Raw genomic sequence first — 14,242 nt, forward strand, 5'->3', positions numbered from 1 at the left:
CCGCTGAACCGCCCGCTGCCCGGCCTCAATGCGTCACTCTGCTACTCGGACTCCTCCTCCTCCTCACTCCACTGCCAGTGCCAGGCCAGCCACCAAGTACTATTTAACTTGCCTTAAACTTTTTTTATGGGGAAGCGGGCAGAGGGGGGAGCGCTAGCGGAGGGGGTGGGGGGAATTTCCGACCCCCCCGCGATTGGGGCATGCTCCCCCCTTATGCCTGCGACCCCATAGGGGGGCCGTATTGCGGCATGTTCGGGCGAACAGGGCCCTGTTTGGCCGAACAGGGGCCCTGTTCGGCCCTGTTCGGCGGCCATTCAGTAGTTCGGGGCGAACCCGAACTTAAAAGGCCGAACACCATCAGGTGTTCGGCCGAACTCGAACATCACCCGAACAGGGTGATGTTCTGCAGAACCCGAACAGTGGCGAACACTGTTCGCCCAACACTAGCTGGCAGGTGATGTCAGTGGAAGGAGATGCTGCTTGCTTTTTTGGCACTTGAAAACATCTGTAAACAGAAGTTATTTCCCACAATGTAACAAGGCAGTGTGAGGTCAGAACCATGGTCACCACAATATCAGCCATACATTGCCCCCTGATGATCCGTTTGTGAAAAGGAATAGATTTCTCATGGGAAAGGGGGTATCAGCTACTGATTGGCATGAAATTCAATTCTTGTTTACGGTTTCTCTTTAAAGTCAGGCGGTGACGGTGACCCTTTCTTTGGACAGGCAGTGTGGCTGATCATGAATTTTGAGGCAGCTGAGGTCTCTTCATCAGGCATGTTTGACTGAACATTAGATTGAGCACACCGTAAGGTGATATAAGTGCTATATATTAGTGGTGGTTGGTGTAAGAAGCTGTGACGTTCTTACAATGTATAACCCTCATTCACTTTAAGAACCACTGTTTCAGCAGAAGACTATATTCAGAGTCCTCCCTTAAAGAGAAACCGTGACCAAGAATTGAACTTCAACCCAATCAGTAGCTGATACCCCCTTTACCATGAGAAATCTTCCTTTTCACAAACAGATCATCAGGGGGCTCTGTATGGTTGATATTGTGGTGAAACCCCTCCCACAGAGTGATGTCAGGACCATGGTCCTGACAGTTTCCTGTCTGTGAACCTCATTGCATTGTGGGAAATAAAAGCTGTTTACAGCTGGGTCCAACTGTCAAAAAAGCAAGCAGCATCTCCTTCCACTGACATCACCTGCCAGCAGTAGAAATGTCACCAATTGGAAAATGTAAGAACGTAAATCAGGGAGAGGAAAGATTTTACAATGGGCAAACACTGTAATTAATTATTTGTAAATAATTATTGTAAAAATTAAGCACTTTTTATTACATTATTTTCACTGGAGTTTCCTCTCAAAGACAGATTCTAGGGAAACATAATTCTGATGATTTTAATGGTACAGCATGCTTTGTGGAAGGCCATTCAGTTTATAATCGAGCACAGGGGTGACCATTAGGTAGATGGTGATCTACCGGTAGATCCCAAAGGACTTCATGGTAGATCCTGACCCCACGACATTTTCCATTCTGTATATACAAGTGTGCTCCTAAAATTTTACATAGGTAGATCATTTTGACTTGCTAATTTTTTAAAGTAGTTTACAAGGCAAAAAAGTGTGGACACCTCTGATCTAGTAGATGTACCAGACTCCCAGGCACTAGAAGCTATAAACAAAGCTTCTATCCAAAACACAGATTTGTGGAAATCAGAGTACGGGTCAGAGGAAGCTCCCAGTTTGGTCTGCCACTTCCGCAGCTGCGCAGTGCGTGTTCGGTCAATCACTCAATCGTGGAAGCCAGTAGAAAGCTCTTAATGTGATTGACATGCATAACACACCCACGGCCCACCTACAGTGGAAGGTTAACCCTTGAAAAACTAGCCTTCACCAAATCTTGTAAAAAAAAAAAAGCCAGGTGACCATCAAGAGTGGGCCCAAAGTTGTTACTTGCCTAGGGCCCCAGTTCACCTTAACCAGTCTCTGTGGTCCACTCCTTGATGCAGCTGATGTTGTGCCCACAGTACTCCCACTAAAAACTTTAGGACACCTTTGATAGGGCTATTTAGTGTAAACGGTGTGATGACAATGAACGCTAGGCTGGACTGCTTTGTGACAGCTACAGATACATACATAAACTTGTTTTCCAACTCGGACAGAAGTACAGTTACCTCACAAGTAAGGCCAAGCTTCATGTGTAAATAACCGGAGATCCTAATAATCCAGGAACAGGAATAATAAATAAGTTCAAGTTTTATCCCAGGAAACTTGGAAATGTTTTCAGGTTTGTTACCATTGGATGTTTCTGTTGTCCAGATCAGAAATGTAATATTGGTGCCGCCAAGAGAACTACCAATGAAAAGCTGTGCCGGGTTGGTTGGTGGTAATCCACGTGGACAGAAGGGGGAGGTCTGAATGTTTCTGAATGAAGGCATGCAAACAGGGCTCGCTTCCCCCCGTACTCTAGTGTCCGGGCACTAGCTGCTGCAGCCCCTTGTGCAGCCATGTACTAATATATTGTTGTTTGTGGTGTGTCCATCTTGTGCCTTTATGTGTGGCTGGCCGGCTGCTCTGCATTCTGTACTGCATGCTTGTCCTCCTTGTTCTGGCTGCTTCCTCAGTCTAAACACACAAAACAAAAATGTTAAAATTGTATTGATTTATTAAGTGCTATGCTCTGAATATGTTCACATTTTATTGTAGGTATAGTAAATATGGAATGTTATAGATTAATAGTTCACGCTTTTTATCAATACAGTAGAACACTAACATTTTCTGTGGTATTGTACAAAACAGACAATGGTCATAGCTCCCAACTGCCCCTTTTTTGGAGGTATAGTCCTTATTTGGTAACCCTGTCCCTCTTTCTTCCTTATTTGTCTCTCTCTCAGGACTGATGTACAGATCTGTGGAAATATGTGTATTTTGTCTACTGAAAAATGTGTTTAATTGACTCTAAATTTTATTCCCATCCTTTACATTTATATATTTCTTATGCAAATGTTAATATGAAGGAAAATGAACCAGGGTATAAAGGACCAGTGTGGGTTGACTTATAAAACAACATATTATTCTTATGAAATCTTTATGGTATGCCTAAATAGGGGTGTGTTGGGGTCACAATTAGGGGTGTGGCAGGGGCGTGCCTTAATAGTCCCTCTTTCTCATTTCAAAAACTTGGGAGGTATGCAATATTTGGGACATACATGGGTGTAGGGCTGGTTCAGACATATGGCTAGCAGCGTCTGTCCTCGTTGATTAATCCCGGTATCGATCGTGCCCCCACATCGAGATGAATGGCAGCGTTCATTTCAGTGTGACGTTTACTGTTGAATGCCGACGCCTGTGTGAACATCGCAGACGTTCAAAATTGATAAAACGCTGCATGTAGGGACCAGTGGTGGTGTCATGTCCACTATAGGGCACCAAAAGAGATGCCACAAAAGTAACCAATGTGAACCAATGCCAAACCTTTTGTGCATGGTAGCAGGAAAGTGCTTAGCATTGGCTAAACGAGCCACTGCTAGCCGTCCATCTAAACCAGGCCTAACTTTACTACTCCGCAATTCAGGTGGCATGGAGGGTATAGAGGCTCCTCCTCCTCACCCTCCTGCAGAGTAGCAGGGCAGTGTAATACTTACCTGTCAGGTCCTGATCCCAGACGGACAACCCGAGTTGTTAGTGTGTACTCAGCCTTAGACCCTTCAGCACATCCTTGAGTGTAGAGCATCAGGAGTGGTTCATGGGTGCAAGAAAATGTAAATAAACTAGGAAAACAGCAGCACCTGACTGATAAGATTCCACTGTGATCTATTTAGATTTGTGACAGTGTGCTTAACAGGTTTTCTATTGAACTGCACAAAAGATTCTGGCAATATAAAGATTGTTTTTGTACAAATACTAACATAGAGCATCTGTCCACCAGCCTGTGAATGTTTGTCCAGAGCTTCTATAAACAGAGAGTACTCAGTGTGTGTCTGCTGGGCCACTCTGATGATAAGCAAGCTGTAACATAGTGACATTTGTAGATACGTTTTCCTTTATGTTCCTAGGGTTTTTAGATTAGTGCAGAATCTGTCCTTTATGCTGGTGATGTAGACATTCATATTTTCCAGCATCAATGTGTGACCTGATTGGTTTCTCCCCTTCATGTTACATAGAGTCTGGCAAACAACACGCCAGTCAATACATTTTACTCTTTGAAAGGTTATTCTGTAAACAATGCTAGCTCTGTTTTCCCCAGAGAAACCTGTCTAGAGATGTTAAAAAAAAGGCAACAAAAAGAGAGATAAAACAAAAAGAGCTCTCAGTAAAAAAAGGTTCTCCCTTTTTTCTGAGACACAGTCCCCCACTGAAACGTGTGTTTGTGTAGATGCAGTGGTGTCTGTCTATCGCAGCAGCCCTTCTCAGCTATTTTACCTTTGGAGAAACCCTTTAACTATTTTACAGATTTTAGGGAACCCCTGAGTACCGTAGTTTTTGGACCATAAGACGTTGCGAACCATAAGACGAACCTAGGTTTAGAGGACAAAACCCGGGGAAAAAAATATATACTAATCATGGTGCAGGGGTGTCTTGTGGATCTTCTCTCCCCAATCCCCATCCCCTCACCAATTATTGTGTCTCCCTTGTACATTGCGTCCCCCTGTGTTCTCCTCCTGTGTCCACCTCTGTGTCCGTTTCCCTCTCTGTTCTTCCTGTGTAGGGCATGATGGATGCATGATGGATGTGGTGTGCCCAGTAATGGGATAGGGTGTCAGGGTCCCCAGTGATAGGGCAGCGAGTCAGCAGTAATAGGGAGCAGGATCCCCAGTGATGGCTGTAGTGGGTGATGGACAGTGGAGCGTGATGAGCAGAAGGGGAACCCGTCACCAAGTTCAGACATGTCAGATACACTGGATCGGCACAGTCAGCAGTCTGCTCCCCGGATCACTCACCCGCAAAGAAAGCCGTGATTGGCATCGCCACCTAGCCTCATGATTGACCAAAACATCACAAGGCTGGATCACCTGCTTCCTGCACACACTGAAGCAGAGGGTGAGTAATCAAGGAGCAGACTGCTGCAGGTGCCAGCATGGTGCATACGCTATGTTCGAACTTGGGGACTGGTTCCCCATCTGCTCATCACCCGCTACTGCTTCACGCCGATCACTGCTTGAGAAGCTGGGTCTCATTACCTCAGTCTATCTCGTGATTGACTGGCCAAATCATCTCAAGGAAGGCTCCGCTGCCACTCCCATGGAGGGAAAGTAAACCGGGAAGCAGACTGCTGCAAAGTGGATGAGGGGGAAGGAACACCTGGCGCTGGTCCCAAAGTAGTATTCGAACCATAACACGCAGGGACTTGTTTCTCACCCTTTTGGGGAAGAAAAAGTGTGTCTTATGGTCCGAAAAATACGTTAATTGTTATACATTAGTAGGGAAGCAGAAGTGAAAGTGTTTGTAAACATGCAGTGGTGTCTGTCTATCACAGTCCTTCTCTGCTCTTTTACCTGGGAGGAACCCTTCAAATGATTTTCAGATCCCAGGGAACCCCTGAGTATTAGTTACACGTTACCAAAATGCTTGGGGATTTATTTTTCAGGAAGTAGATGTAGCTAAACACTTTTTTTTGTAATTGTAGAAGGATCTTTATTTAGCCCCCATGCAATGTTCCTCCCTTACAGTTACTTCAGTATTGCTTTAAAATGGATGCTGCGAGAAGCTGAGTACCGGGAATAGCCACAAGTACTGTAGAATATCGGTAAATTACCAATATTACCAATATTATATTCCAATATTCCAATAGTAAAATAAACTTTTTTCAATCCGTGACATAAAGTGCATCCAAAAAGGAGATTTTTTCATGAGAGAGACTATAGCTGCAATCTGGCTTTACGTAGTACAGAAGTTAAGTAATCTGGCTTGACGTAGTACAGAAGTTAACTAACTACTAGTCATTTTCTGTACTACGTCAAGCCAGATTGCAGCTATTGTCTGCTTCATGAAAAAAATCTCCTTTTTGGATGCACTTGATGTCACAGATTGAAAAAAGTTTTTATGGCTCATTTTTGTATTTTTGTATTTGTGTCAATAAAGTTGAACGAAGTTTTGTACTGCAAGATTGCATAATAGCCTTTTTACAGTTCTCTTTTTAAAGAAAATTACAGTCAAGTTGAGTGTGGTCGACTACCTATTGAGAGTACTATGAGTTTTTTGCCCTTCCTCTAGAAACCACCTTCCTGTAGAAACCAAAATATATATTACATATATATACAGTGGGTTGCAAAAGCATTCGGCCCCCTTGAAGTTTTCCACATTTTGTCACATTACTGCCACAAACATGCATCAATTTTATTGGAATTCCACGTGAAAGACCAATACAAAGTGGTGTACATGTGAGAAGTGGATCGAAAATCATACATCATTCTAAACATTTTTTACAAATAAATAACTGCAAAGTGAGGTGTGCGTAATTATTCGGCCCCCTGAGTCAATACTTTGTAGAACCACCTTTTGCTGCAATTACAGCTGCCAGTCTTTTAGGGTATGTCTCTACCAGCTTTGCATATCTAGAGACTGAAATCATTGCCCATTCTTCTTTGCAAAACAGCTACAGCTCAGTCAGATTAGATGGACAGCATTTGTGAACAGCAGTTTTCAGATCTTGCCACAGATTCTCGATTGGATTTAGATCTGGACTTTGACTGGGCCACTCTAACACATAGATATGTTTTGTTTTAAACTTGTAATGATCCGCTCAGCTGGCTGCACGGGCACACAGCTGTTTGACCATTCCTTAAGTCTGAGGGCTGCAGGTCTCTGGAAAAGAGACCTGTCTTTTCTGTGCAAGTTTCAGACCTGCTCTGCTGCTGAGGAATTTGCATACATTTGTTATGCAAATTGCCTAGCTGCCTCCTTTAAAGGCTGGCTGTATAAAAGCCATGTTCTCCCAGAATCCTTTGCTGGTCAACCTTCATGGTTTGTTTCTGATGAACTCTCCTAGAGTATCAGCCCTGTTATTTGCTTAAGTTTATCTTAGAGTAATTATTGGAACTGCACTAGGCAGCTCCTCTAGTGCAGTCAGGTTGCTTTATCTGTTTTGTCTGTGTTGCCTCTCTGCTGCGATTGTCCTGTCACCAGTGGTGGTCGACAGGAAATCGTTCTGTCTGTCTAGGGGTGCTAACCAGAGCAGCAGTTGCTACTGGTAGTCCCTTCCGTTCATCTGTCTGGATCACACTTGCCCTAGTGGTAGCGGCGGTGCCTCTTTCTGTATTCTGCCTCAGGGGTGCTAGCCAGAGCAGCGGTTGCTACTGGTAGCCCTATCTGTTTGTCTGTCTGGATTTCATTCGCTCTGGCGGAAAGAGCAGTGGATCCTGCTAAACCTATTCCTGTACTCGGATCACACTTGCTCTGGTGGAAAAGAGCACTGGATCCTGCTAGCTCTGTTTCTGCACTTGGATCACACTTGCTCTTGTGGAAAAGAGCAGTGGATCCTGCTAGCTCTGTTTCTGCACTTGGTTCACACTCGCTCTGGCGGAAAGAGCAGTGGATCTTTCCTGTCCTATTCCTGTTTCCGTTCGTCTGTCTTCAATCAATGGTAAAAAGAGTGGCACTCCACTTGAAAAAGGGGAAAGATGGGTGCCCAAGCCTCAACGGGTCCTCACACCTCTGGATCCCAAGTAGCTGCACAACACGATGGAGGCTGGCACTTCCAAAAGTATTAAGCTCTTTTATTGAAACATGAATAAAAATCAATAAAAATGGCCAAGCGGCATTTCGTCTGTCTGTCTGGAGCAAACGCTTGCGGTTGCCTGAGGTAAGGCAGGCGTTTAGCAAGTGTTCCTGTTATTTGTTTATTTGTGTTCATTCGTTAGTCAGGGTGGCGTGCTTGTCTCTGTTGCGCTTAACGTGTGGAGATCGCGCCGTAAACGCGTTCGCTGTTGCGAATGAGTGCGGTGTTCGCGTTTACCTAGCGTTTGTTATTTTCCTTATCTTTTCATTGTTGTTTGCTGTGCCTTTGCTACTCTCGTGTTCTGTTCTGTTCAGCCTTGTGTCACTTCTGGCAATCGCCTCTCTCCTGCGATTGCGTTTCCGCTTTGTTTCTACGGATGTGTGTTCCCCGTCGCTGGGTGGTGACTAGATTGGGGAACACACATTTAGTCTGTCTCTGTGCTCTCTCTTAGAGGGCTATCGTGCCCTACTTTGCCTTATCTGTACAATTCCCATTTGCCATCTGTGGCCGTGCAGAGGCTGTGCTCGTCTGCACTCCACAGCTCCATCTGCTGGTGGGAATTGCCCTCTACTGGTGCATTGCACCTAACCTGGGTTCTCCAAATGACACGTTTGTGGAGGATTTCCGCTGGGTCAGCGCGCATCTGAATAATTATGCACACACCACTTTGCAGTTATTTATTTGTAAAAAATGTTTGGAATCATGTATGATTTTCGTTCCACTTCTCACATGTACACCACTTTGTATTGGTCTTTCACGTGGAATTCCAATAAAACTGATTCATGTTTGTGGCAGTAATATGACAAAATGTGGAAAACTTCAAGGGGGCCGAATACTTTTGCAACCCACTGTATATATATATATTAATATTAGTAAATCTAACCATCCCTCTGGGATGGGGGTGATGCTGCCCAGCGGGAAGGTCACTGGCGATTTGGAGGGGGCTGCCAGGAGGCGAGAGACAGTCATTGAAAACTTGGTGGGGGGGGGGATGCTGCCTAATAATTACCACTAGCTACTTGGAGTGTGTGTGTGTGTGTGGGGGGGGGGGGATAAGCTACCTAATAAGGGTCATAATGGCATTTTGGCAGTTGTTTTTGGTTTGGGGGGGGGGGGGTCGCCTACAAAAAAATATTAAAGCCACCAAGGACGCCATCACCCAAAAAAGTTTGAGAATCACTGATGTAAGCCAGTGAACAACTATCATCTGTTCATAGATTCTACCAATAAAGACTGCAGTGCCTGTGCTCCATCATTTCTAGTCACGCAGCACAGTATCTGTCTTCTGTGATATGTTTACAGTCTGGATGACATGAGACAACAATGGTATATCTTGTTGCAGTGAGCGAGCTGTATTTGGAAGCAGGCCATGCCCTGCCGAGTGCAGAAGCCAATTCCTTGTTTGCATGGAGTCAGAACAAAATGATGTACTGACACAGAGAGCCAAGAAATCTGCAAATTAATTCTTCATTTCCAGTGCATGGTAAGCTGGGCAATTATGTCCTGCAGTCATTTAAGGTGCAAGGCTCATCCAGCTAACAGCGAGAAGCAGATGGTAGGAGATACGGAAAACTATGCCGGTGTCTCCAGGGGCGTAACTAGAAATCACTGGGCCCCCCTGCGAATATTTGGATGGGGCCCCCCCATAGGTGCCAAATAATCGTAATGGGGCAGCGTTTCACTGTAAATTAATTGTAAAGTGGGCAGCATTTTACCAGACAATCGTAATGTGGGCCAGAAAATTGTAATGTGGGCAGAGTTCACCAGAAAATCGTAATGTGGGCCTTTAGAAAATCATAATGTGGGCAGAGTTCGCCAGAAAATCGTAATGTGGGCACCAGTCACCAGAAAATCGTAACGTGAGCAGCAGTCACCAGAAGATTGTAACGTGGACAGCATTCACCAGACAATCGTAATGTGGGCAGCGTTCACCAGAATATCGTAATGTGGGACAGAAAATCGTAATGTGGGCAGAGTTCACCAGAAAATCGTAATGTGGGCAGCGTTCACCAGAAAATTGTAACATGGACAGCATTCACCAGACAATCGTAACGTGGGCAGTGTTCACCAGAAAATCATAATGTGGGCCAGAAAATCGTAACGTGGGCAGCAGACACCTGAAAATCGCAATGTGGGCAGCAGACACCTGAAAATCGTAATGTGGGCAGCAGACACCTGAAAATCGCAATGTGGGCAGCAGTGACCAGAAAATCGCAATGTGGGCAGCAGTGACCAGAAAATCGTAATGTGGGCAGCAGACACCTGAAAATCGCAATGTGGGCAGCAGACACCAGAAAATCGTAATGTGGGCAGCCAGCAGACACCAGAAAATCGTAATGTGGGCAGCAGACACCAGAAAATCGTAATGTGGGCAGCAGACACCAGAAAATCGTAATGTGGGCAGCAGACACCAGAAAATCATAATGTGGGCAGCAGACACCTGAAAATCGTAATGTGGGCAGCAGGCACCTGAAAATCGTAATGTGGGCAGCAGACACAAGAAAATCATAATATGGGCAGCAGACACCTGAAAATCGTAATGTGGGCAGCAGACACCAGAAAATCGCAATGTGGGCAGCAGTGACCAGAAAATCGCAATGTGGGCAGCAGTGACCAGAAAATCGTAATGTGGGCAGCAGACACCAGAAAATCCTAATGTGGGCAGCAGTCACCAGAAAATCGCAATGTGGGCAGCAGTCACCAGAAAATCCCAATGTGGGCAGCAGTGACCAGAAAATCGTAATGTGGGCAGCAGACACCTGAAAATCGTAATGTGGGCAGCAGACACCTGAAAATCACAATGTAGGCAGCAGACACCTGAAAATCACAATGTGGGCAGCAGACACCTGAAAATCACAATGTGGGCAGCAGACACCTGAAAATCATAATGTGGGCAGCAGACACCTGAAAATCGCAATGTGGGCAGCAGTCACCAGAAAATCGCAATGTGGGCAGCAGACACCAGAAAATCGTAATGTGGGCAGCAGACACCTGAAAATCACAATGTGGGCAGCAGACACCTGAAAATCACAATGTGGGCAGCAGACACCTGAAAATCACAATGTGGGCAGCAGACACTAGAAAAAAAAATGCACCTGTGAAAAAAAAACAATTCACTTACCTGACAGAAGTCTTCTCCTCTCCCGGCATCTGGCTCGCAGCTCCCCGAGTCCTCCTGCAGCACATCTCCCGCGCTGACAGGCAGAGTGCAGGGCTACGGCAAGATGGCTGCCGAAGCCCCGTACTAGAGACACAAATAGTCTCCAGTGTAGGGCTTCTTCGGCGGCCATCTTGCCGTAGCCCTGCTCTGCCTGCCGGAGACTATGCAGGCTGCTGGAGCGGGGCTGCGGGGAATGAACTGCGGCCAGTTGAGCACCTTGCTGGGGGGTCCAGAGCAGCGCTCCCCCCACGCACAGTGAGCGGGCCCCAGAGCAGCCCCGGGCCCCCCTGCAGCTGAGGGGGTCGCATCCCCGGTAGGTACGCCGGTGGGTGTCTCTCATATCGAGATAGAAGTAGAAACAGTAGACAATATTATTAGCGGAGTGGATCACTTTGCTGCAGACTAGATGTGCATATGGCAGCTGCAAAGTAATATCAAATAATGAAAGTCATCAGAAACGGACTGATCTGTGGCTGCTCAGTGGGCAATCTGTTTGGGAGCTGGCTCTACTACACCTTTTTTACATTGATTCTGAAATTCACTCCACCACTTATGCTAGGTACACACCATACAATTTTCTGTTAGATTCTTCTGTTAGATTTACCTACAACATGGAAAAAATCTATCTAGCAGGTAAATCTAAGAGAAAATCTAACAGAAAATTGTATGGTGTGTACCTAGCATAAGGCCCCTTGACCACTAGCAGAGTAAACCTGCATTGTGTTACCCTATTTTGCCGCAAAAGTAATGGAAGTCTTTGGAAATTTTCACACTTATTGTGGTACGTTGCAGTTCGCCAGAAGTATCCAGTCCGACGCAAGTGCAACAGCGCGTTACCACAAGCTTACAGTAAACCTGAGATGAGCTGTGGGGCCTGATTTATACTAACCTGGGGCTTCCTCCAGCTCCATGAGGTGCTTGACCGCGGCGGCAGCTCCAGGACCACCTCACGCCGATTGGCGTGAATGGCCTGGAATGGGGAGTGCAGGACGCATTCCTGCTCTGTTGACGGAGCTCCGCTCCGCCTTCAGCCTCCCAGCAGCGACCGCAGTCTAACAAGTCTGTACAACGCTGCGATCTAAGGCAGCGCTGTACTGGGGACAGCCGTGTGATGTGGCTGTCTCCCTGGGAGACACAGCAGCGATCCGTGGTGATAGGCTGAAGCCTATCACAGCCGATTGCTATGATAGGCAGACAGGGGTATTAAAATAATAAAAAAATAGGGACATTTCATAACAAAAGAAATGAATATTTATAAAAAAAATTAATAAACACACCTGGTGGCGATCTGACCCCACCAACAGAAAGCTCTGTTGGTGGAGAGAAAAAGGGGGGAGGGGGGTTGGAATCACTTGTGTGCTGAGTTGTACGGCCCTACAGTGAGGCCTTAAAGCTGCAGTGACCTATTTCTGTAAAAATGGCCTGGTCACTAGGGGGGTTTAACACCATGGCCCTCAAGTGGTTAAACATAGTGGAGTGTCAAAGGATTTAATTTCAGAGAACTCTGGATTGGGACATACAGTTTTCCATGTGCTTTTATTATGCTGTAAACTACGTAAAACAGTTTATATAGAATGCTGTAACATGAAAGAATAAAAATATATAAGAACAAAAACAGCAGAGCTCCCAACTGTCCCTCTTTTGGAAGGACAGTCCCTCTTTGGAAACCAAATCCCTCAGTCCCTCTTTCTTCCTCATTGGTCCCTCTTCCAGGACCTATGTACAAACCTGTGTTAATATATGTGTATTTCTCTACAGAAAATTAGTTTAGAGAGGAACAACAGTAAAAATAATGTAGTAAAAAAGTGCTTCATTTTTTACAATAATTATGTATAAACGGTTTAGTCAGTGTTTTCCCATTGTAAAATCTTTCCTCTTCCTGATTTACATTCTGACATTTACCACATGGTGATATTTTTACTGCTGGCAGGTGATGTCAGTGGAAGGAGATGCTGATTGTTTTTTTTTTTTGGCAGTTGGACCCAGCAAAAAAAAGCTGTCATTTCCCACAATGCAATGAGGTTCACAGACATGAAACGGTCAGGCATCCCACTGCGGGAGGGGTTTAACCACAATATCAGCCATACAGCGCCCCCTGATGATCCATTTGTGAAAAGGAATAGATTTCTCATGGGAAAGGAAGTATCAGCTAATGATTGGGATGAAGTTCAATTCTTGGTCACAGTTTCTCTTTAACTGACTCTAAACTTTATTCCCATCAATTAAATTTATATCTGATTTTAAAAGTTAAAATTAAGCAAAACTAAACTAGTGATAATAGAAAGGACCAGTGATAAAACTACATGTTTTGATCCTGAATTTTTTGTGATATGCACAAGCTGTCCGCTGTCCCCCGAAATGTTAATGTGCACCCCCTCCGTCTCCGTGCCTTGGAATCTCACCTGCTCCAGCTGCCACAATGGTCCCACTACTTCTGGTCTCCTCTGTTGTTTCCCACTAGCCGGCGCACATTGCTTATCACACCTAATGCCACCACGTCACACACATGCACCTGGTGCTGCTTGGTGGAGATAGCAGATGTGATTGCAGCTGGAGCAGGTGAGATTTACAATGCACGGGCACCGGTGACCACATTTGGTGGAGGAAGAGAGGAAGCTGGTCTGGAACAGGTAACTATAACCACTCCCTGCCGCCCACTCTGCATACCTTGCTAGCCTGCCGGGGTAGGGAAGGCACACTTCCCCAGCGGCAGGAACAATTTAACGTTTTATTTTACGTGGCTGTCAAAATTTTTAAAAAATTCTGTGACATTTTCCATCTTGAGCACTTTCCAATCTTCTTGATTGAGATGACAAAAAACAGTTCTTAAAAAAGACACTTTGATAAATGAGTCCCATTATTCTCTTTTTCCCAGAGGAAATATATGGAAGAGCATGGCTTTGTAATCTGTCACCAGGGAGATGCTTCAAACTTCATTATATACTCGTATTAAAAAAAGAATAACAACATTCCGCCGCTCTGGTCTGTTTTGGCTGATGAGCACCAGAAGGCACCTGCGAAGGTCACGGCATCCCAGCCTCTAATCAGGCCGAGGTACGGTTAATTCACAATTGACCTGCTCTCCCCGGCTCTGCATGGACGGAAATGTCAAAGGTCCAAGGTGCTTTGTCTAGCCTCCTCAGGTTGAGATGTCTTCCCATCACACCCACCTGTAATATCTGCCTTGCATCTAGCCAGTAATTGGGATTTCAAGAAGCGAGAAAGTGGAATATTACAGCATTTCAGACAAGAAAGCCACGTAATCAATAAACAGCCTCACGCTGGGAAGCCGTGCGCAGTCTGCCAGCAAAGCCCTTTTGCACCTGTTGTCTCAATCATTAATCATTTCCAGTAACG

At 45.4% G+C, this 14,242-nt stretch overlaps 1 protein-coding gene across 2 annotated transcripts in view; it reads right to left on the reverse strand.

The window, feature by feature from the left end:
• Window positions 1-1,363: 1,363 nt before the first annotated feature.
• STK32B (serine/threonine kinase 32B) overlaps window positions 1,364-14,242 on the reverse strand; it is a 258,548-nt gene continuing 245,669 nt past the window's right edge. For both annotated transcript variants that reach the window (XM_068277282.1, XM_068277271.1), the window contains exon 12: window positions 1,364-2,633. In XM_068277282.1, the coding sequence (XP_068133383.1) occupies window positions 2,489-2,633 (145 nt within the window). In that variant the 3' untranslated portion in view covers window positions 1,364-2,488. The remainder of the gene's footprint in view (window positions 2,634-14,242) is intronic.

This window comes from Hyperolius riggenbachi, chromosome 1 (genome assembly GCF_040937935.1).
Source record: "Hyperolius riggenbachi isolate aHypRig1 chromosome 1, aHypRig1.pri, whole genome shotgun sequence".
Lineage (NCBI taxonomy): Eukaryota > Metazoa > Chordata > Amphibia > Anura > Hyperoliidae > Hyperolius > Hyperolius riggenbachi.